The 24924-nt window shown below is 47.9% G+C and overlaps 1 protein-coding gene across 2 annotated transcripts in view; it reads left to right on the forward strand.

The window, feature by feature from the left end:
• Positions 1-24924, forward strand: part of LOC126537615 (alpha-tocopherol transfer protein-like) — an 82765-nt gene that overhangs the window by 52552 nt on the left and 5289 nt on the right. For both annotated transcript variants that reach the window (XM_050184767.2, XM_055074394.1), the window contains exons 4-5: positions 14603-14796; positions 24286-24396. In XM_050184767.2, coding sequence (XP_050040724.2) covers positions 14603-14796; positions 24286-24396 — 305 coding nt within the window. The remainder of the gene's footprint in view (positions 1-14602; positions 14797-24285; positions 24397-24924) is intronic.

A 24924-nucleotide genomic window follows, 5' to 3' on the forward strand; every position in this document is an offset into this window, starting at 1 on the left:
GTCCGCAGTCACTACCTGTCCTAAGTAGATGTATTCCCTTACCCCTTCCAGTGCCTCTCCAGCTATCGTAAACTGCTCTTCTCTTCCGAAGGTAATTTCTCGCTGATGCGGCCCTTAATCTTGCTAAACATAAGTAGCTGATGATATTCTTCCGTCACCTTATGTACGTAAGGTGATTACAAGATTGCTAATACACTTGCATAGTGAGGCTGTCGGGTGTTGCTGATTGACGCGCGCCTACACATAACATTATTTCAGTCGATAACAGAAGCAAACGAAATGTCAGCACCGTCACTGATGGTGGTACTTGTCACAATTCAGGAAACAGTTGATATTGACGTAAAGCTCGGCCCTAACGCGTTTCACACTTATGTGGTTCTGTCGCCCTCTCGACAAGGTCTTCACGAATCCTCTCTTCACTTTAACGTTGGCTACACGAACGGGAAGATCAGTCCCTGCAAACCTGAGTATTAAATGGTATAGTTTCAAGCATAAGGTTCGATATGCACACCGGCGATTGCGAACGGTTTAGCGTCAGGCTCCGTGTGTCACTTGCCTAAATGCAGGACATATATTTATCGCGACACAGTCCAGTGGGCACTCCGAACTCTTTCGCAAATTACGGGACAGACCCATAAAATGCGGGACGATTGGGCTCACTCTATCGAACACTGCATGAGCGAGGGAAGACAGGGGAACAGCAGCGATTTCACCTTACGAAACTTTATGCACTGACCCCTGCAACATATGTTGATGAAATTTGTGTGACGGCCATCGTGATTTTTTTTTCCCATCAAACAGCTGCTTGTGCGTAAATACCAGCTCTTATTTGGATTCGTGCGTGACAGCGTAGCTACGCGTGGACGACGTCTACTGCACGCTGAAAAAGGTCCTGCCTGGAATCGAACCTTCCGTTAATGTATAGCAGATGAGCATGCAGTCTACGGAGAAGCTCCAATTCGTTACGCCCACAGCCCGCAATGTTGTAAAACCGTCGCACAAAAAATGGTATAAAGATATGGCTGCGAAATCGCCTCTGAAGTCTTTGGAAGGTCGCGTGGCTTGTCCGCACAGGATACATCGCATACGCCGATGCCTGCCTGGGCGTGAGTCGCACGGCACTCGCTAAATGCTGCGGCGATGTTGCCGAATGTAAGAGGGCCGAACGTAAAGACGCCCGTTGCAGCTTGCCGTCGCCGCCGCAATTTCAGTCATGACAGTTAGCAATTAAAAGTTCGGCAACAAGGTAGAGGCAGGACGGGGAGGGGGAAAGGAGGCGAGAGTATGCTGTTCGCTGTTTAAAATGTGCGGTCTGCGTATCGTTGTATCCGAACTAGTCGATGTTGACGATAGTATCGGTCTCTTGTAATTATGGAAAACCCCCGAGGGCCATGTAAGACTACTTTCAATCAACATTTTTTCTTTAGCTTTGAATACTAACGGATTAGTGAATTGAAAAAGAGAAGAAAGGAAAGACGGAGACGTCAGCCCCTTGTGCCTCACGCATGAGAGTTGATGCTGAAGTTTTCTTATAGAAAGCTACTAGTCTTTTATATAAGTATACCACGAAAGATGCTATGTAACCTGCAGTGTAAACGTTAACGTAAGGTAGACGGTGCGTTCCTCATAGTGTTGGTCAGTACGAAATGGTAAATCACATTAACAGCTCTTTAATAACCCCGACGACATACGCAGTTAGACTGGTTTTTTACGCGGCGTTGCGAATAATACCTCGGTGAAGTTTGTGTTAATCTTTTAATTTCAAAGCTATATCGCTTCGTGTCGCTTACAGCCAGATACCTTTAGCGTAAACTTCAATTATGTCACGACCACGGCGTAAAATGAGCTTCGAGTAAAGGTTAACAGCTGCCTTATGTCACGACCACGGCATAAAAGGAGGTTCGAGTAAAGGTTAACAGCTGCTTTGCTACAACCTCGGCACAAGAACATCGCGAAAACAAGGCCTCCTTATGTTGCTGTTCGTTAACTCTAGGGAGCGACGTTAGTATGTATGTAGTAGGGAGCCTATACATTGCAGTCTTGCAACTATTGTTTTGTAGTGGTGACAATCCTTGTAAGGGTACTTGCCGCCGCCAGCTAAACGGGGGGGGGGGGGGTGGGGGGTGAAACTTCCCGATAAATTATGCGATATGTACCACAACATGCAGGAACACCAGCCAGGCAGACCACGTTTCCCGTACCCTTTGGTGACGTAAAAGTAATATAATTTTTTTTCTAAATAAAGTATAGCAATAGACATATAGCATATGTGAGCGCAGTATACACAGCACGTTTATCTCATAGTTCAAGAGGCTAGTAAGCACGTTCTTTATTAATGCACACTTCGAAAAACAGCCTTAACGTTACGTGCAAGTGGAGGGCAACGATCGACAATGCTCAAAGCACTTCACATTCTTGATGTGAAATAATGCTACCAAGAGCACGTAACCACGCTCTGTAATTGTTGCTTTGTATGTTCTGGCGACACACAATTGAATAGAAATAAAGTCGGTAGGTTAAATTAAAAGAAGAAGGCAACATATTTGTTGAAGGTGTGTGGAGGTTTACTGCGTGCATTGATATAAAATTAATTTAAAGAAATTGGTGAAATCACCTCCCAACATGGGTAAATGTCAGAGCGTAATAAAGGAACACAGGAAAGCGCCGCAACTTCCAGCAAGATTAGAAACCAAAATGGCTGCTCGCCAACTTTGGTGGCAAATATCTGTCAAAATTTTGGTGTTGTGATCACCTTAATATAGCGCTTATATGTGGGCTTGTATATGTAGTAGGAAGCCCACTCTGTAGTCGTTAAAGGCACATTAAAGAGCGACACTAAATCACTTTAGACTTGTATTGTTCTTGAAGAACTTTATCCTCCCCCCTTCAGTTGATAGCAAATGATGATTCACTACTATAGTGAAGAAAAAAAAAACACTTCCCTTTTTTCCTGAACTACACCCGGAAAAAACATCGCTGATTAGTCAATGATGCATCACATACCGTCAAGATATTTCCTCGTATTCTGCCCGTTCCGACACGGCAAAAGTTATCGAAACTTGGTACCCACCGTGGTGGCGTTCATTCGATGATGGCGATGAGCTGCTGAGTTCGAGGTTGCCCGTTCGATTTTTTTATTATGTTTTCTTTAAAAAAATGAAAAAATTATGGGGTTTTTACATGCCAAAACCACTTTCTGATTATGAGGCACGCCGTAGTGGGATACTCAATCAATCAATCAATCAATCAATCAATCAATCAATCAATCAATCAATCAATCAATCAATCAATCAATCAATCAATCAATCAGTCAGTCAATCAATCAATCAATCAATCAATCAATCAATCAATCAATGCATGAATGAATGAATGAATGAATGAATGAATCAATCAATCAATCAATCAATCAATCAATCAATTAATCAATCAATCAATCAATCAATCACAGTCGATACGTTGAGCCTTTAGTTCCTTAAAAGCGCCTGCAATATAGCCCTTCTTTACGCACAAGCGATTCCTGATGGGACGGTCCGAATACACTTGTTTTTCTTCTCAGCCTTATACCAAGCCTCTATAGAAGGTAATACGCCTTCTTGCTATTGCAAAAGCATAATTTAACCCTTTTATGACTGCACACATAAATACCCGAAGCAATTTTTGGTTTCTATCTAAATATGCAAATCACATCAAAAATAAGCATAATCAACGAAAAGAAAAAAGGTTATTTTGCAGAAAGTTTTTCAGAAATAGGGGGAAAGAACATCAGGCGCAAAACTTGGAAATGGGTACAACCGCAGCAATTTGGGCCTGCTATGGTACACCATGGTAAAGGATTTTGAGTAGTGCAAGCATGTGAGAAGAATACAAGGAAGTATATATACAAGGAAGGGGGTGCTCTGTCCTTCCTTGTATTCTTCTCACGTACTTGCACTATTCAAAATCCTTTGCCATTGAAGTGGGCTTCACACCAAGCCACCTATGGCTTCATTTAAAATTTGTACCGACAGTTTTCATCATATGTGAACCATAGGTGTACGTTTCATTTTGTGTACATCGCGTGTGACACGTACACTGCAGCCGGCGATCTTGCATCTGTCTTTCTCCTCTGACTTAGCTGAAGATGTAGATAAAGAGCTTGATGATGATGATGATGATGATGATGATGATGATGATGACCTTAAAGTATTTGGCATGTACGCACTCACAAGAATTGCCTGAGAGTCGGGCAGATCTTACATATCTGTTTAGTAAATAAATGTAAAAATTCCATAATTTTGATAAATAAATTTCAAAAGAAAGCGAGTCGCATGCCAAACTTCTTTTTTTTTTCTCGTCCTGTGTTGCTGCTGATTCAGTGTTGGCTGACAAGATTTTGCAGGAATTTCGTACTCAATACCGAAACTCAGCAAGAGAAACATTTTCTGGTTGTTGCCTGTAGGCAACGTTCACCAAAAAGGGTTATTAATCCAACTCAGATTATATTCCTATGTATTGCCCTTTTAAGCCGCCGCATCTCACCGCTGTGTACATGGAATTCCCAGAGCAATTTAAAGGTTGGAGGGCAGCAAGGGTAACGAGCTGGGCTTTATAGTTATTTCGGGTTACGTGGTTGCATTGTTCCAGCGGAGCGATGGAAGACTAAGGCAGGTATAGAAGGGCATAACAAGCGCTACAGACCATCAACTACAGTCGTTTACATCCAGAAAGGAAAAAGTATACGCACATGAAAACTGCCAGTAAACGCACTGCTGATCACTTTTCGCTTTCGTTCCGGTCAAAACACGCTGCAGATATTATATATCTTTTTTTTTTGCACCTAGGGGCGCTCTAACGTAAATCTATTCTAAAATTTTCTATTCCAATTCAGCAATCAGCGCTGCACGACTGGTAAAAACATTTTTCGGCCCACCCCACCTTCATCTTTGTCGCACGCGACGATACAAAAACGGAGAATCTGATATGATAGGCGCACACGTGATTAGACCGAACAAAAGCAAATTATTATTTCTGATTCGACGCCTTTTTCGCCATTAGCCCTCTGCTGTAGGTCAAAAGGTTTCGGGCTGCACCCACTTCGCCCGTCTGTCACGCTACGTCACAAAACCACGAACACTCACCGCGTCAAAGTGACGTGTATGCGTTAAAGATGCGTTATTACGCCGAACAAAGGTGAATTTGTTTCTGAATAGCCGGAGACTACCCCGTTCCGAAAAGAATAGAGGATGGCTGCCCGCCGATCGCTCTGTCACCGGCTATTTGGAGCTGCCGGGGAGCATGAATTTATTGGCGCATAATGAACATTTTCGTGCCAGTATAAAGTTATCGAGCCATTTCCACACGTATAGGGCATCGCTCTGCGAACTCTTCTTTGCTGAGGATCAGTTTTATTGGCATACTTAACTTAACGTTGCACGGGGCCGCGATTTTCGACCAGCCACCGCAAGCTAAGCAAGTGGAAGCGGACCAATCGCAGACTCTGGCACCACCCTCCTCATCCGGTTATCTACTTTCACTGTGCTGGCTCGTCCCCCTCGAAACCTTCTACACTTGAGTGGGCATCTCTCTTCTTGTCAGCCATTCACATAAGAAAAATCACTCAATGTGTGCAATGCTATTCGCTTTGAAAGCAAACAAAAGTGGCCTCCTATAAACGAGCAGAGCGTTTGATTGGGCTTTTCAAACAACGCTACGGCTTAGCGCCCAGTGCTTGCGTCAATGTTTACGTAAGGCTGAATAAAAACAAATTGGGATAGCTTTACGTTATATGGCCCCTGTATACTACATGTGCCCTGCTCACACAACTATCGCTCGCATGTTGCGAGGCCCCAAGCATCGCTCAAGACCACGTATATCCCCCCCCCCCCTCCCCACGCGTAGCTTGAAATACTCAACGAGTGAGTCAGAGCGACGAGGGACACGTTAGGCCCACTATCCTGCTGGACGGGACTCGAGGCTTTCCGTTCACATGCCCTCCGCTATATGGTTGAGCGCGAATGAGCCAGGCGGTTTAACTGGAAAAGTCACGTATACAGCTGACACTGCTCCCTCTGCAAGCAGTCAGTACATGCCAGAGGATTATTTCAATATTTGAAACAAGCTTTAAGAATATTTTACGACGGAGATCACAATTCGGTCGCACATCAGCTGGATTTCTTGAAAAGGCGGGCATTACTTGCGCGACCATGTGAAAGTGTCACGCGAGCTAATTACCAAAGTGTGACCAATTAACTCCGTAATTTTCAGTTAAGGGGGTGAACATGTTCAAGTTGGTGATATTATGCCGATCAGTAGTGGAGTCATATTCGTATATCACAGATACCGTGTTTAGCACAAGTTTAGAGAAATGCATCGTCAGCCTCCGTGTACACTTCTGCCGAGACAAATGTGCCGACCTTGGGGTGCCACGCACACAGTTCATTAGCAGGACGGCTAGTGTACGTGTACGCAGCGCTCACGCCAACAGGACGCCAGAACGCCGACCTGGCTCCAGCCATGGCCTCTAAGATTTGCGCGCGCAAATCTCGAAGGCCATGCTTCAGCACCGCCTAATGAGTGAGCGGAGTGGTGAATGTGCGTCCACTTGGGGACCTCGTCGCTTTCGTAGCCAAACGCATTGAGCACCTCTGGGGACCTTTTCAGTTCAAGCATTCCAAGAGTGGGTCTCGCATGTATGGTTGATACCAGGGCAGCACGACGGCGCCGACGGCAAGAACGCTTCTCGAGAGTCCGTAAAATTTCTCTGATGCGTTACATCGTCTCCTTACCTGATATGTATGTTTTGTATCCTTGTGCTGCTAATATTGTATAAATTTTATTCTTTTGGTATCCGTATGCTGCTAATATTGTACAATTTTATTCTTTTGATATATGTGTGCTGCTAACATTGTATAAATTTTATTCTCTTGGTTATGTAACAATGTAAATTCATTCCTGCTTGGGACAAGCAATGGCCTGCAGTATTCTGAAATAAATAAATAAATATCGCAATAAAATTATACCAGAAAAAGAAAAGGAAGAACAGGAAAGCTAACGGGAAGACTAGACACAGCCAGGCGGAAGCTCTTACGCCGAACGGAGCACTGGCGTGGCTGGTATGCCGCCTCCGATGCTTGTTTGTTCACCGCTTGGCCGAAGGAAAAAAGAAACAAATACTTCCGATGAAGATAACCGCCAAACCGGAGACACTAAGCATAGGTGCGGCGCGGAGCAAAACGTGTTCGAGAAACGCCGTGCTCCGCCTCGTTCCAACTCGGTCGCGCATGTAACGAGTATAAATATAAAGCTCCTTGTACACTGCCGTGGCAATAACGCGCCGGGCTGTGGAGGCGTTAGAGGAAGTCAGGGGGTGCCGAGATTACGTAGGCGGGTCACTTCGTGAACGTTAAAATGCTTCCTCACTGCGTCATCGCCGTTCAGTTGTAGGATAACCACGAACGCCGGCGACGCACTGAAGTCGGCCAGTCACGAGGCTCCGAAGAGCTTTGTCAGCGAAGTGGCTCCCGTGAGAAGGATTTAAGACGAGGGACATAATTGTAGGGCGGGACGCGATGGACGCGTGGCACGTGACCCCATCTATGCTCTCTGAGGTGCGACTAACGAAATGTGGACCGACGGCTTGTTCAGTCAAACCGGGATCAATTGGATTGGCCAGCTCTTCCCCTATCCAGGTGTCGTTGATAACCCGATACCGCTTCTCGATTTTACATTCTGGCAGGTGAAAGCAGAGCCTCCTAATGTAGCGAAGTCAGCAAGCAGGAAGAAGTGCAACAGCACCGCTCCTGCGTGACAATCGACGTCAACGTTTAAAACACGCCCTCGACAATTTCAGCCACATTTGGGGCTTATCTTTTCCCGCAATCATGCCCTTCATCAATCTTGCGCACACCTTTACTATGACGCAACTGACACGCGTATGTCCGTTGAGAATTGAAAGGTTGCGGAGACTCCATAGCTCCATCGGGACGTCGAAATCGCGCATGGTCGCATGCCGACGCGGCGCTCCAGTGCTGCTTCTTCCACTGGTGGTTACCGGGCATCCCACTCCAAATAAATCTCAAACAAAACAAAACCAAGCAGTCATGACGTCCCTGAGGATGTATCTGCGAAACAAAGAAGTCCTCGCAGTAAATGGGAGGAAAACGGGGAGTTTATTACCCGGAGAACGGTAACGACGCGTGCACGTTAGCCGTTGGAATAATTCAAGAAACGCGCGTGAACACGATCACTCCGCTTGCGCTGAGCTCTCTTCCTCTAATATTTAACACACTCCGGAGCCTGAGGTGGCGAGATCTAAAGGGCACAGTTTCTGCACAGGTCGGAGCAGCTTTGAGCCCCTGGGTGTTTTGACTTTGCATGCACGAACGATGCCCTGTTTACTTTGGATGCAGTCGCTCGCTACATCAGTTTTCCACGAACATTCCAGGAGTGTTGGCCTCGTGAGTAATCGCAACCTCCTCTTTATTTATGCTACGAGTTTTTTTCATGATGTCCTTGAGTGAACGCTTCGAAGAGTTAGGAGATATATTCAAGAAGCCATCGCTTCCACAGTCGTTCCATCTGTAGGTGCCTGTGGACCCACAAACTGAGCAGCTCAGTATAATTTTCTTCCCGTTTATCCGAAGTTTTACGATTAGACAGAAGACGGCTGCTTAACAAAAAAAAAAAAGAAAAAGAAAAGACGGGTTTAGAATGTCTGGATCTTTAGAAGAAGAGTAAATGGAAATTATGAGTCTGGAATTTGCAGCAACTTCAGTTTCCGCTGGCGAAGGGCTCAGTTGTGAGCCAACAGACACCTTTCCCAATGAATTGCGAAGGCACATCTTCACAGTCTTGACTAACCGCTCCCAAAAGCCACCCCACCAAGGAGCTCTCTATCTGCAATAAATTTCCAAGTTATGCCGTGGGTAGAGCGATGCTGGCTGACTTCATCTTTTCTCAACAACTGATGCGTGGAACCTAGCTCGCGTGTACTTTCTTACATGCTGTAGCGTTGTCCGAGTATACTATTCGTGGTATTCCACGTCTTGCACAAAATTTTTTGAAGTTAACGAGGATAAGCATTTGCAGCAAGTCCAACAACATGCTCAAGATGAATTGCTCTAACTACTGCACACAGGAACGGCACTATGCACACGTTAACGCCACTGCACTCTTCCACACAAAAAAGTGGCCCTGCAAAGTCAACTCCCGTAACCTCGAAAGGGCGCGAAATGCACACACGATCATTGGGAAGAGGGGTTGAAGGTGCACTCCCAGCCTTCAGGCGGAACCGAGCACAGATCACACATCTTCGCACCGCTCGCTTCACTGCTTGTCGCACTCTGGGCACCCAGAACCGGGCGCGAAGTTCAGTTAAGGTGCCACGGACACCTCCGTGGAGCACAGTTCTATGCGTTTGCAAAATGACGAGGCGCGTGACCGGGTGGTCACGCGACAGTAGCACGGGAGCCTTTTCGTTGTGACATCAACGTTCTGAAGGCGAGTTCTGATCCTCATGATGCTCTTATCGTCGCTGAAGGGATGCAAGTGTTTAATTGACGACGTCTTGTCGAGGTCTTGTCCCAGTTCAAGTTGTGCTCTCTTTCTGGCATATGTATTTGTCTGTATTTGATTGAACCAGATGTTCCCTGCTTCTTGAAGTTCAGTAGATGTAAATGCTCCATCTCTTTGCGACGACGGCGATCGACAGTTGTCCACGAAGCGTTTTACCCATGTTGTCACTCTTGCGATCCGTATCTAAGAACTAAATCTTTCGGCACTGAAAAAGTGGTTCTTTTATCACGTTCACCAGTACTAGAACGCTTGTCTCTAACTCAGAAGCAACTTGTTCGTCTGCCGGTCCAGAATCTTGAATGTCATATTTCGTTGCCCAACTATTTGCCGTACGTAGAAGCCAGTTAGGTTCTTTCCAGCACATCTGGCTATGTCGAAGGTCTGTAAGCGAAAGCCCACGCGTCAACAGATCAGCCGGGTTTTGTGTTCCCGAACAGTGATGCCACTGGTATGGACCTGTTGCTTGAAGTATCTCGTTAACTCTGTTATAAACAAATTACTTCCACTTGGTTGCCGAGCTTTGTATCCAACAAAGCGTTGCAATTGAGTCCGTCCACAGGTGCTCTTCTATTTTTCAGCGCCTTGTCTCTGCAGCCTCCCGCAAGAAGTTTAGGACTCTAAAAGCAGGAGCCGCGGCTACCAATTCCAAACGTTGTAACGTGATCCGTTTCATTGGAGCTACAATACACTTCGAAAACAGAAACTAAACGTCGACATTACCGCAATAATCTTTAAGTCTCAGATAAGCTAGGGCAACGTGAGCACTAGAGCTGGCATTCGCAAATACGTGAAACTGTAAGCTTGTAGGCTCGTCAATTAATAGCTTCAGCTCATACCTTGGAAGTGAAAACAACTTAGAGTTTTGAGTTCATTGGATCAAGTTTCCCATTCGTATCTAAGTGGCTCAGGTATAACTTCTTCCCACGCTGTGCCATGCTCCCACAATCTTTGAAAGAGAACTGTCATCCTAACGACGAACGGGGATAGCCAACCTAATGGATAAAAAAACCGTGCGGTCGTCTGAAGGACACATCTCTTGGTGTCGTCCTCTTTTTCGAGAAGCTTCAACAACGATTCCATGTTTAGAACGAGCTTGTCAGCAATAGAGGGGGGAGAGGGGAAAGCTTGCAAGCCATCCTTTCCCACTATATGCGAGCGTAACTTGTTCGGGCGTTCATGACTTTGGCGCTGAACCGTGCTCCCTCAACGGCTGCAGAAGATAGCACCAACCTTTCCATTTCACATCGAACCACTTCTCTCTCTTTCTCTTCATGACCGGCGCCGCCAGCGCGCCCATCAATGAACGCATGAAGAACAATACGTCGTACTTTGCAAATTTATTTTTAATGCGTTAGCATTCTTTGGGTACTTCACGCGCTTTCGGATTGCTATCTATTTATATTCGTTTCTACTTTCCCGCCTACTTCGTTGACTGGGTAGTCCGTGCTCGAATGGTTGGCGCATCGGGCCGCTATGCTGAGGGAACAGACTTCTTTCGCAACGCCATGGGTCACTGTAGATGCAGGACTGCATGGGCACTGCTTTTCGATGAAACCCTTTGACGCCGTCTTGGAGCAAGAGGTACGTGCCGCTCGGTATGTGCCAGTCTTCATTCAATAAACCTCTTAACTGCCAACCTTGGTCACTGTGCATGTGCCCCTCCTAAACGAATGCATGTGGCTCCAACTTGTGCAACTATATATGTACGTGCCACTGGGAATGTATCCTACAATGACGAAAAAAGATCCCTTAAATTTCTCCGATGCTGAGTGGAATCGAGCCCAGGTCACAAGGTCTCCTCAAGGATAGGGTGCCTGCCGCTTTAGCAGGCGGCGCAACACATGCACCGGGTATGTGCCTCTCTTCAAAGCACCTGTCGCCAACTTGGTTCACTGAGTGTGTGCCACTGGGTGTGAGGCAAGCGAGGGAACAATTCTAAGCGTTCGCACGCACCGGCGTGCCATGCATTTCGGAGGCCACGTGCAGGCTTCGCGGCCGCGGCGCTAGATGGCGCCGAATTTTCTTAGGGAAGTACGGAAGGGGAGTCCCGCTGCAGGACGCGCCTCAGACATCACTGCTTTGGAGGGCGGCAATACGTCGTGTCGCTGTATTGATTCAATGCTAAACGCATTGCCGTCGACAGTCATCGTGAGATGGGTTCTGTCGAGTTTTTTTACTTCTGTGTTACTGCTTTCGTATGCTTAATTGATTTCCGTTCTCGTAAAACACTTGAAGTGCACTCGTGTCAACAGGAAAAACACTCTGTTGCCCCTTGAGCCGTGTAGCGCATCATGCATTTTTAACAGCGGAGTAATTAAAGATGACGGATTTCTCAGCCAGCGAAATGAGTACTCAATTCAAGGTTCGAATAAATGACTCGAAGCAAGGTGAAAATGTCAAAATACGTACATAATAAATTTTTTATTCAATTCTCTAATTCGTACATGTGAAACGAGCACAGGTGCCACAATGTTGCTTAACATTGACAGCTAGGAGCACGGCGCTGCAGCACACTGGCTGCCCGCTTGCTGGGTGACGTAAAGCAGAACATCGCATCGAGGGCTTTACAGCGTATACATGCAGCGAGCTCTGCGCTCTGATAACCGAAAATCCGTCGTGCCACAGTCCGTGGGTAATCAAATGTTTACAGAAACAAAAGGTTATATGGCTAGTACGGAGCGCTCGCTTCAATTTCCCAACTGCGATGAGCATGCTGAAACTGTAAGATCAAAAGGTATTAATATAATTTTTGTTAATTGGCGACTAATTAACACGCATCACCATTCACTCCACGGTCGCCACCACTGGCGGCACGGCACGTCTCAGAAGAAACCGTCGTTTTATTTCAAAACGACTATTTTTTTAAATGTTACTTAATGTCATCCGGAAACACCGGATATACTTTGTGACGTCATATGCAGCAACCAATGGTAGTCGCAGAGCTGTTACATACACCGAAAGCCACGGCTTTCGGTGTCCATTTTTCTCTGCCTTCTTTGCGTATGCGGACACTTCGCTGACTTCAAGGATTCGTCCTGGAAATCGTCCGTCGCGTTGGATGGTCGTATAAGCCCAACTTGTTTGGCCAACGCCAACCATGTAGCTTGCGCAACGCAGTACGTGAAGAGGTTGCATTTAAGTACACTATACTCCACTTAGTCGGGTTGCTATCATGGCTGTGTATATTACTCTCCCGGCACCTTAGGAGTCAGCTACCGCCTCTTTCAGCAGTTGTTAAGAAGTTCTCTCTCTCTCTCAATCAGTGGAGTTGCATCGTAAACGTTCTGTTCTGATAAACGCACTCTCCAGCAGCGGAAACGAAATCGCCCGCACCGCTGCTGTACTTCCGCGATGTGATTCTGTCGGGGAAAAAAGACTCCGGAGCAAGTGCGCAGTCAGTAGTAGCTCGTTCCTGCATGGATTCGCTTCCGGGCCAACGCAACAAGTTATCAAGCAAGCAATCGCGCAAGAGGAGCACAGCCGGTTTTTGTTAGCGAGCAGACGGGCGGGCCGTTCGTGTCCTGTGTGTGTTTCTTTTTTTTTTAACGCAGAATCGTTTTACTACTAGGTGTGCGACCAACTTCCTATCAAACTGACGAGGCACTTATGTCAGTACCCAACCCGCCATGGTTGCTTAGTGGCTATGGTGTTGGGCTGCTAAGCACGATCGAATCCCGGCCACGGCGGCCCCATTTTGATAGGGGGGGGGGGGGGGGGCGAAATGCGAGAACACTCGTGTACTTAGTTTCTGTTTACGTTAGGTTTTTACATTATTGAACTCTGTTTAACGCGAAGTTCACACCGCTTTACATAAATTCTGGTTATGTAGCAAATATCGATGTCTTCGCTCGTCAGAACTGAAACTGCAGACTACGAGCTGCCACGTCCCTAAAACTGTGCACGATATTGCCTGTCTCTTGAACCCTTGTTACGCTCATGATATCCAGGCGTTGACTGCTTTCATAACCAACTGTTCACTGGCAATATATTAGTTGGTTCTCCTGCGTGACCAACTCTAGCTTTCAGGTCAACCCTGAAGTGCTTCTTTTCCTAAACAGCATAAGTTTAAATTCTAGAATCTAAATAATGTCTTCATTAGGAGTGTTCCAATAGCGAACTTCAAAAATTTAGTCGAGTAGAAATCTAAAAAAAAAAACACCGCATATATTGAATTGAATATCGAATATTTTCTCATTTCTAAACAAAGTGAAATACAAAGTCTACATGGAGTCTCTTACTTAAAAAAGAGGGCTGATTTACACGATTCGATGCGTTCTGGTAATGCAGTTCGCAAATGAATGTTTAGTCAGTTGAGGAGCTTGTACGTAAATGAGAAACGACTGCTTTCAGCTATCTGGAGCACCATGACAATGGCAGTAATGAAACAAGGGAGCGGCACTTCACCACATACAAGTACAGTGTCGAGTTTGCTGAAGGAGAGAACAATGATGATTGTGCAGCACCGCGCATTGTTTTAAAAATATGCACACTAGGTGCGACTGAACAAATAAAAATGGCTTTGCCTAAGTAGAGATGACAAATTTCTATACCGCCTGCCTGTTATTGAACGACTGGAAATCATTGAGCAGACGTCACCTGTCCCCCCGTACGTCTGCTGAGGAACTTGCCGCCTCTGCTCAATAAACACGACTGTCCTACAGGCCATCGGTCAATCTCGCTGGTCTCTATAGACTCCAATAAGTGCCGTTGCCCCTTATATTCGAGCGGCAACGAACATTCGACAACTTCGGCTAGTGAATTCTCGCAAAAAATGGGGAATCGAATAGCGCAGGCTATTCGAAATTTCGAATACACCATTCGCACGCCCTTAGCTCTTGTGCGTTCCGCGCCTCTTCCCGATGTCCGCGTCTCCATCCGGTAAACTCGTACCTCCCTCGTCTTCCTGTTCCTCGGTGCAGATCGAGTACAACTGGTCCAAGCAGGGCATCCCCAGAGCGGAACCTCCTTGCCCTCTCTTCTTACAAACATTCTCTCACAATGTCGTTGACCGTGCATGCGCACACTTGTCTCGCCTCGTCCTCCATTGCAGGCTGCTGGAAGCCGTGCGACTACGACTACTACCAGCTGCGCAAGGCGAACATGCTGTGCCTGGAGGACATCTGCCTGGACCCCGCGGTGCAGGTCAAAGGGCTCGTCTGCATCCTGGACTGCCGCGGCTGGGGGCTGCAGCACTTGCTCGCCTTCCCCATCTCCCAGGTCCGCAAGACCATCGACCTGCTGCAGGCGAGTGTGTATATATATTATTACGATATGATTCCGCGAGAGACGAGCCGCCGCGAGAACGACGAAGAAGTTGGTCGGTGCCCTCGGCACGAGCGAGTGTCAGCCTGGCTGCCTGGCTCCAGTGTAAATAGCGTGTAAATAGCATCTCTCGTCTGTGTCTTTCCACACGTAACATTTCTGGTGGAGGTCAGCGATCCCCGTCCTCACCACGGAACTCCGAAGTGGTCGACTCACCGAGCTTGTCACCATGCCTCCCGGTGACGAACCCGCCTCCGCAACGGCTTCGGCTCGTCCGAATGCTCCAGTCGTCACGGTTGCCCCACATCGTGACCCAGGTGTGTTCTCTGGCCTGGAGGGACAGGATGTCGACGACTGGATCAAGCTCTATGAACATGCCAGCGCTAATAACAGGTGGGACCCAACGATTATGCTCGCCAATGTCATCTTTTATCTAGGCGGCACCCCACGCGTGTGGCACCAAACACATGATGAGGAAATAACCAGTTGGGACAGTTTCAAAGAAAAACTGCGGGAACTGTTCGGCGACCCCATTGGGCGCAAGGCTGCCGCGAGAAAGGCTCTTGCGTCTCGTGTTCAGTCACCTACAGAGCCATACGTTTCCTACATCCTCGACGTCTTGGCTCTATGCCATAAAGCTGACGATCATATGTCCGAAGGAGATAAAGTGGCACATGTGCTAAAAGGCATCGCCGACGACGCTTTTAATTTGCTTGTTTTCGGCAACGTGTCGACTATCGACGCCATTATAAAAGAATGCCGTCGCCTTGAGCAGGCTAAGAGCCGCCGCATCTCAAACCACATTGCGCGCCTACCCAACACTGCTGCTACGTCGACATGTGAGGGTCGACCACGTCAGACCACCACCTGTGACGACGTCACCCGCATTGTTCGCCGCGAACTCGAGGCCGCCTCTTTGCCAGCCTTCTCCACGCCGCATCCCGATCCGCCAGCAACCACCATCGCGATGATTCAGGCTGTCGTCAGACAGGAATTTGAAAACATGGGTCTGAACACCGTGTGTTCCACGTCTCGACCCAGCGTTCCCCAGTTATCTAGCAGCCCTCCTCGTCCCCGGCAGTCCTTTTCTGCCACATCTCGCCGCAACCCGTCCGAATGGCGTACACCTGATGAAAGGCCGATATGCTTCCACTGCTGTCGCATCGGCCACGTCGCCCGTCACTGCCGCAACCGATGGCCACCACCTCCTCGGACTTACGCCCCCACTTATTCCCGCACCTTTGGACCTTCTGTACCCTATGCCACCCGCCATGAACCTACTACTGCTGATGTCCCTGCTCCGAACCTTCGCTACAGCCGCTCGCCCTCACCTCGACGCCACCAGTCTCGTTCGCCCCAACCCCGCCGCTTTTCTACGCCGCCTATCGCCTCCCGCACCCAGCCGGAAAACTAGGCACTGCAGCTTCTGGAGGTGAAGCTGCGTTGTCGACCCTGCCCTCAAATCCTCTGCTCACGTTACCTACTAACCGAAACCTTCTTGACGTTGACGTTGACGGCTATCCTGTCACGGCACTCATCGATACAGGAGCACATCTTTCTATTATGAGTGCTGCCTTCCGACGACGACTGAACAAGCTCCTCACCCCAGCGTCGACACGCGTCGTCCGCGTTGCGGATGGCGGTACTGTGCCTATCATCGGCATGTGTACGGCACGTGTCAGCATCGCCGGCCGCCACACTCCTGTACTCTTCACCGTAATTGCTCATTGCCCCCACGACCTTATTCTCGGCCTCGATTTTCTCTCCGCCCATTCTGCCCTAATTGACTGCTCTTCCAGTACCCTTCGCCTCGAGTTGCCGATGCTCGCAGAACCTTCTGACGCACCCCACTGCCGCTTACGCTCCACCGGCTTTCTTCGCCTGCCGCCAAAGTCCATAGCCTACATTGAACTGTTGTCTTTCCCACCAGTTCCTGATGGCGAGTACCTCGTCACTTCTCTGCCCGACATCCCAATACAGTATGACGTCACCGTGCCTCACAGTATAGTTACTATTACGGCGAACCACACTCGCATGCCTGTCAGTAACTTTGGATTGGCAAAGCAAATTCTACCGCAAGGTATTTGCCTTGCCACCATTGATTGTCTCGGCGACCAATACGTGGCAGCGTTATCGACCGATGGTTCTCGCGACCTTAGCATGCCCATCGCGCCAGCCTCGGGCGTCGATCCCAACATAAAGAAAATGGTTGCGACGGACCTGTCCTCTACGCAGGCTGAAGACCTTTGCGAAGTATTATCGTCCTACCGCGATATTTTCGACTTTGACGATCGCCCTTTAGGCCAGACGCTCGCGGTCAAGCATCGCATTCTTACTGGCGATGCTGTGCCTATTCACCGACGACCGTATCGAGTTTCTGTGTCGGAACGCCGAGTAATTCAAGATGAAGTGAACAAGATGCTCGATAAAAACATCATTGAGCCTTCATCGAGTCCCTGGGCTTCACCTGTGGTGTTGGTTAAGAAGAAGGACGGCACGTGGCGCTTCTGTGTTGATTACCGTCACCTGAACAGCATTACAAAAAAGGACGTCTACCCGCTCCCACGTATAGACGACGCCCTTGATTGCCTGCACGGGTCCAGATATTTCTCGTCTATTGATCTTCGTTCGGGATATTGGCAGATTGCTGTTGACGATATGGACAAAGAAAAAACCGCGTTCATCACACCTGATGGCCTATACCAATTTAAAGTCATGCCGTTTGGATTATGCAACGCCCCTGCCACCTTTGAGCGTATGATGGACTCCTTGCTCCAAGGTTTCAAATGGTCCACATGCCTCTGCTACCTCGACGACGTCATCGTCTTCTCGCCAACGTTCGACACTCACCTTGAGCGTCTCACAAGTATACTTGATGTATTTCGAAAGGCGAAGCTGCAACTTAACTCATCCAAATGTCATTTTGGCCACCGACAAATTACTCTTCTGGGCCATCTATATAGTTGACGCTTCCGGAGTACAGCCTGACCCCGACAAAACCCGCGCTGTCCGAGAGTTTCCGGTTCCGAAGACAGCCGCAGACGTTCGAAGTTTTGTTCCAGATTTTGCGACAATTGCTAGGCCCCTAACTAATCTTTTGAAGAAAGGCGTACAATTCTCGTGGGGTACTGCAGAAGCCGCCGCCTTCTCTCGTCTCGTCACTCTTCTAACCTCACCACCCATTCTCGCCCACTTCGACCCTGATGCCCCTACAGAATTACGTACAGATGCCAGCGGTCATGGCGTAGGTGCCGTCTTAGCCCAGCGTCAGCGTGGCAAGGATCGCGTTATTGCTTATGCGAGCCGCCTCCTATCAACATCGGAGCGCAACTATTCCATTACGGAACGCGAATGCCTTGCTGTTGTCTGGGCGGTTGCAAAGTTCCGTCCTTACCTTTACGGTCGCCCTTTTTCCGTAGTCACTGACCATCATGCTCTCTGCTGGCTCTCATCGCTAAAAGATCCTACAGGCCGGCTTGGTCGATGGGCTTTGAGGCTACAGGAATTTTCATATTCCGTGGTGTACAAGTCTGGCCGCCTGCACCAAGACGCTGACAGTTTGTCGCGTTACCCTGTTGACGACTCTGACTCCTCCAATATTGCCAGTGCTTCTTGCGTATTCTCGGTATCCCAGCTGCTTCATTTCGCCGACGAGCAACGCCGTGACGCCTACATCAGAGCACTCATCGACCGTTTTGTACACTCTCCGGCCGATGCTACTCTACGCCTCTTCGTCCTCCGCGACGGTACTCTGTACCGTCGTAACCTTCATCCAGACGGCTCTGAATTCCTGCTTGTAGTACCTAAACACCTCCGCTCCACCGTTCTAGAAGAGCTTCACGACGCACCAACGGCAGGACACCTCGGCGTATCTCGAACCTATGACCGTGTACGTCGCCGTTTTTTCTGGCCGGGCCTTGCCCGTTCCGTACGACGTTACGTCGCCGCTTGTGAACTTTGCCAACGACGCAAGAAGCCTTCCCAGCTCCCCGCTGGTTACCTGCAGCCGCTCGACATCCCTGCCGAGCCCTTCCATCGTGTCGGCTTGGACCTTCTAGGCCCATTTCCGGAATCTACATCAGGAAACAAGTGGGTTGCAGTCGCGGTGGACTACGCGACCCGCTACGCCGTCACCCGTGCTCTTCCGACCAGTTGTGCAACTGATGTTGCGGACTTCCTGCTACATGATATCATATTGATGCATGGTGCTCCGCGTCAATTGCTTACAGACCGCGGCCGCACCTTTTTGGCCAAAGTCATTGACGACATCATGCGTGCCTGCTCAATACAGCATAAATTTACCACCTCCTACCACCCCCAAACGAACGGCCTCACTGAGCGTTTGAACCGCACCCTTACAGACATGCTATCCAAATACGTTTCAGACGACCACCGTGACTGGGACCTGGCTCTACCTTACATTACCTTTGCATATAACTCTTCCCGTCTCGAAACTGCTGGCTTTTCCCCGTTTTACCTCTTGTATGGCCGCGAACCGACGCTACCACTGGACACTGTGCTTCCGTCCGCCACAGCTTCAGCTAGCGATTATACCCGTGATGCAATCGCCCATGCTGACCATGCTCGCCAACTTACGCGCGCTTGTCTACAAGTGTCTCAAGACAAGCAGAAACAACGCTACGACCTCCGTCACCGTGATGTCCATTTTGTGGCCGGAGCCCTCGTGTTGCTTTGGTCACCATCGCGTAAAGTCGGCCTTTGTGAAAAACTGCTTTTCTGTTACACAGGCCCATATCGCGTGATACGCAAAGTGACCGATGTCGCCTATGAAATCGTTCTAGCCTCGCCCACGACGTCCTCCGCTGTGACAACCAGTGACATTGTCCACGTTGCCCGACTCAAGCCCTACAACTCTCCATGCCCCTTGGATATTTAACAGCACCGTGACGGTGCTTTTGCCGCCGGGGGGTAATATTACGATATGATTCCGCGAGAGACGAGCCGCCGCGAGAACGACGAAGAAGTTGGTCGGTGCCCTCGGCACGAGCGAGTGTCAGCCTGGCTGCCTGGCTCCAGTGTAAATAGCGTGTAAATAGCATCTCTCGTCTGTGTCTTTCCACACGTAACAATATACATAGAAGAAATGCTCGCGGCGTCAATCTTACGATCCCGCGGGGTGCTCGCAGCTAGTTCTCTCGTTGCCCTCGTCTTTCCTGCACCTTACAGAGTGTCCAACCAACTAGCGTGCCAAGTCGTGCTTAGTAAAGGTAATTCCGTGATACGCAAACAAAGTTTCGCACCGAGAAATTGCTAGGACTTCTCCGCCTAGAATGTCCGTTCGGGTCTACTTACCTGTTTATCGGCACAGAAAAACTCTACGCTCTATTTCAAAGGAGCAAAGACGCAATATAGCTATGGTTTCAACAAATTATTTTGTGTCGAAACGGCCCAAATACGAGAAATTACGGAGATGGGATTTCTTGCGGAGAAATTAATGAAACGGAAGTTTGGGATTCATTTTCTCGACTACATTAATAGACATTTTCCTACCTAATGAATAATTTTACAGTTTTCAAACGAGTGTTTTGCCAGTCATGACTGACTTAATGTTGCTATTTAATATCCTGTTGAAGACCTGCAACGATAATTGCTCTAACACGTACATGCTGCCCATCGGATCTGGGACAAGTACCAGGAGATGAAGACTGATTAAAATGTGAAAGGCGGCCTTGCGGCATCGTGATATCCTCTCGTATTCCACTTATTATTAGGCGTACAGACAGAAAGATGAACAACAAAAGAAAAGACGTGCTGCGGACTCGGACGACGATGACTGCCTCAGACGGGCTGGCCGTCTTTTCAATAAGCGAATTTTTCTTCTGCCAAATTCCTTTGATGATTTTATGCCTACCTATCGAAGTGTCGCGCAAGTTTACACGGGGCAGTTCATCATTAGTTAGTTTCTTCTTATCCTCACCGATTAGTTGTCTGTTTTCCATTTTCGGTTGTCGTTCTACGCTCAGTTGATATGCACAAGCAATTAGATTATATTCATACCGAGCACCGCAGTTTTCCTGTTTTGGCATTCATCCAGTCAATATTCCTATATCGTTCGGCAATTCGGAAGCCTCATGCCATGACCTCAGAGAAAGGCGTTGTCTGCGATGGCAGGACTTCACGTGTGATGGTAATTACCTGATAATAATAATAATTAACGTATCTACTGTAGGGAGCTGGTAAAGGCGATCATCTAGTAAAATCGAAACCGCTGGACGAAGTCACTAGTACAACGGCCGAGGAAAATTATTAACGGACAAGGCCGCAGTAATATTTGCAACGGTATTATTTGAAATGCAAGCGAGGGGTTGTATGTACTCCCGAACAGCTATTTCAAGCGAACTTGACCCACAGCCCTGTGGATATATGGCTGCTGAGCTAGAAGTGGCGAATTCCATACCGGTTCCGGCCACCGCATTTCTATGAGGACGAATTAGAAAAACACTCGTTTACTTTGATTTAGAGGCACGGTAAAGAAACCCAGACGCTCACAATTGATCCGGAGTCCCCACTACACCGTGCCTCATAATAAGATCATGCAGTTTCCTGTTAGGCTCGTTGGTAGATGACGCTATAAGAACAATACAGCGCAACAGGTAATAGTTTTGGCACGTAAAACTCCAGAGCTCATTTAGAATTAAACCTCTAAATTCAGTGGTTGGCGTTTCAAACATTAAAGTTGCAAAATTGCGCCTGTTCCTTTGTTTTGTACTTGTATCTTCAGGCAGTGAGTAAACGTTCGTATTTACGAACCAATATATCCTGGCAATAAAACTTGGTGCTGGGCTAGTTGGTGATGCATTCTTTAAAACTGATGGTAGCGCTAAAAGGGACGAACACACGGGGAAAAGACGACATGACGACGAGGGAACGCTACTGACGACTGGTCGGCTATGCTTTCTCTGTGGATGTTGAGGATTTGTTTTGTTTCGTCCCTCAACCTGAACATTTAGTTGCTGTGAAAGAGACTGTCGAAAATTCAGGCGAACTCTCTTTTCAGTCCACAACAGGAGTGTCTCTTGATGATTTTTTAAAGCTCTTAGAAATTTATCTGAGTGTCACTTTTATCCTTTTTGACAGGCAGCCTTTTCTGCAGCGCAATCGCATGTGTATAGGGTCCTGTGTTACACCTATCTTGTGCGACATCTTTTTAGCTCATGTTGATTGCCTTTTGGATCGAGATTTTATTGGAGGCCCGGTTTTAAAGGTTTTTAGATATGTCGATGATTTTTTGACCTTTTTAAAAGCTCGTAATGACACCTCTTTTGTAGAATCTGTGCGACAGGTCTGAAGAACTTTTAACAACCATGGTAAAGGCCCTGCTTATACCTATGAACTTCCGCAAAATGGCGAGATACGTTTTTTAGACCTCAGGCTGAGGACGACTAAGGGACACACCTGTTGGGCGTACTTTCCACGTGCAAAGAAAGAGCTTTTGTCCTATAAATTATTTCATTCAAAGACCGTGAAAAGAGCAATTGCATCGCTCTGTATGGAATCAGCGCTTCAAAAGTGCCCGCACTATATGCTTTTTAGCTTTGGCAATCAGGTTCGCAGGCTTTTGGCCGCAGGCTTCCCTTGCTCGGTCCTTGTAGCAGTCGCTGAAACCCTCCTCAAGAAATTTGGTCCCTGCCGAATGAAGGCTGCACCTGAACGCGTGAAGACCAAACCTGAGGTGATGCCTTACATTCATAAGGTTTCCCACAACCTTAAAGAAGTGGCCAGCAGGCACAACGTGACGCTTGTTTCTTCTGCGCCAAACAAGTTGGCGAAGCTGTGCCCCCGCATCTGCGGTGGAAGTCAGCGCGGTTGCAAAAAACAGCATGAAGATGTCTTCGTCAGGTGTGCCCTAGGAGTGGTATACTTTATTCCCCTGTCCTGCGGCAAGTGCTATATCGGGCAGACGGGGCGTTGCCCGATATAGCAAAACTTAACAAAACTAGACAAACTTGCTAATTTAGTTTCGCACGTGATGGTTTGCGAGTGCGTGCCACGGTTCAAAGAAGCAAAGGTTCTGGGCAGAAGTGCAAGCGCTAAAGCTAGAGTTTTGCTGGAAGCATTCCACATACAAAAAAGGCGGGTCTGTGCATCAGCGATGTTTCAATAAATCTGTACTCGACTGAGCGCACACTTCTGGAGAGATTTGAAAAACCGTAACATATGGCTTTTCATCAATTGGTCATGTGTTCACTTCTTGCTGCTTGGGCGCTTTATCATTTCACTTCCCGTAACTGTTCGCGATATTGCGATAAAGAAGGCTGGCGCAGTTCGGTTGTACGCATGTGTTGTGATTCTCTTAAATATTGAAGCCTTTTCAAAAAATAAACCAGTTGTCAGTAGCGTTCTCCCGTCGTCATGTCGTCTTTTCACCGTATGTTCGTCCCTTTTAGCGCTACCATCCGTTTTAAAGAATATCCTGGCAAAAAATATTGGACAAGAACACGTACACTGTGCAGCCCTCAGAGAATGGCGTAATCTCAGCAGTACGCGCTACATCGGGCAGAACCAAAAATTTTACAGGGTGACCAAGAGAAAAACTTTAAATGCCACCTAGAACAGTAAACGCTTCAGTTGGTGCCAACGCTGTGACAAGAAGACTTCCCTTTGTAAATTAGACAGTGACAAATATTTTCTAAAACCGTCCACGTCCCAATTGAGGCAACCCTTTCTTTTCCTCTTCTTCACTTCCATCAATCTAAGTCTTTATCTCCGGAGCACCACTTGGCCTACTTGGCTTGGATTCAACCTGAAACGGGTGCTTGTGCGAGAGCTGCCGCATAGGGCTTGAGGTTGCGCGATGTAAATTAGGTTTCTGCACGATGGCGTTAAGGGCCCCATGTCACAGAAAATCCAGTGTCGGCGTCGGTGTCGGCGTTGTTGTCCGGGAGAGCAAAATCATCCCGTGCCACGCATTCCCACACACGCAGGCCCTCTGTGTGGCGCATAGGCGTTACTGAAGTAATTGAATTTCTCGAAGTGAAATGCGTCAGCAAATTCATAAATTACGACTTAAACGCAACCTACAGACATGATAACACCGTCTTGTAATTTGAATATACGAGAAAACATAGTTCTGTTACGCGGAAACTCAAACACAAACCCCTTTTCCAGCGGCCATTTGAGGTTTGGCGCGGCTGTGCAATGCCTCCGGGATCGCCCCACGCAAGAGGCCGCGTTTCTACCAGAAAGCTCGCCTTCCTACATAGCGTTCGCCGCCATGGCGTTTACCGGTAAACATTACGGTTGCATAAGCTGCAGTTGCCGGGAAGCGTTAGAAGCAAGCAGTCGGGGATCGTTGAATGCTATTGCGCTCCACTCTTAAAGGCGGAGCTTAAGCGTCCTGCAATTTTTCATCTCTTCCGGAGGTCGAATTTTTCTAAAATAAATCTTGATATCTCATTTTTTTTTCTGAGCAATGTTCTTTTTTCTTTCTTCTTCCTTACTTGTCAACAGGACTGCCTGCCGGCACGGTTCAAGGCCGTTCACGTGGTTTACCAGCCGTCGGTGTTCAACGTGTTCTTCTCGTTGGCCAAGCCTTTCCTCACCACCAAGAACATCAACAGGGTCAGTGCGCGATCACCGGTCAAATGCGCCCCCTTTCTCCACACCACAAATTTTCGTTCGACAAAAGGTCGGGAATTTGTCTAATTAAACAAAATATAATCTGCCGTGTTTTTTACCAGCCACAACAACTGTCTATACTTATGAGTTAACTTGTTAACTTCGACCGCCTGGGGTTCTTTAACATGAACCTAAATATAAGTACGCGAACGTTTTTTTTTTTTTGGCATCTCGCCCGCATCGAAATGCGACCGCCGCGGCCGGGATTTGAACCCGCGACCACGTGAGCATAGCAGCGCCACGGAATAGCATCTGGGCTACCGCTGCGGACGTCGAACGCTAATTTGGTTCAAGGGCTCCGCAATCGGTTAGTAATAGCGCATGCCGAAAAAAAAACCCCCAAATTTGTGTCATTCTACGCGGTATTATAACGTGGCTCGTATGCGATCAGACAGAAACCTTTAGCGGGAGGGACACTCCACGATTGGCATTGAAATCGCTTCTTTCTATATATAGCGGTTAATGAAGCCG

Source organism: Dermacentor andersoni, chromosome 4 (genome assembly GCF_023375885.2).
Source record: "Dermacentor andersoni chromosome 4, qqDerAnde1_hic_scaffold, whole genome shotgun sequence".
Lineage (NCBI taxonomy): Eukaryota > Metazoa > Arthropoda > Arachnida > Ixodida > Ixodidae > Dermacentor > Dermacentor andersoni.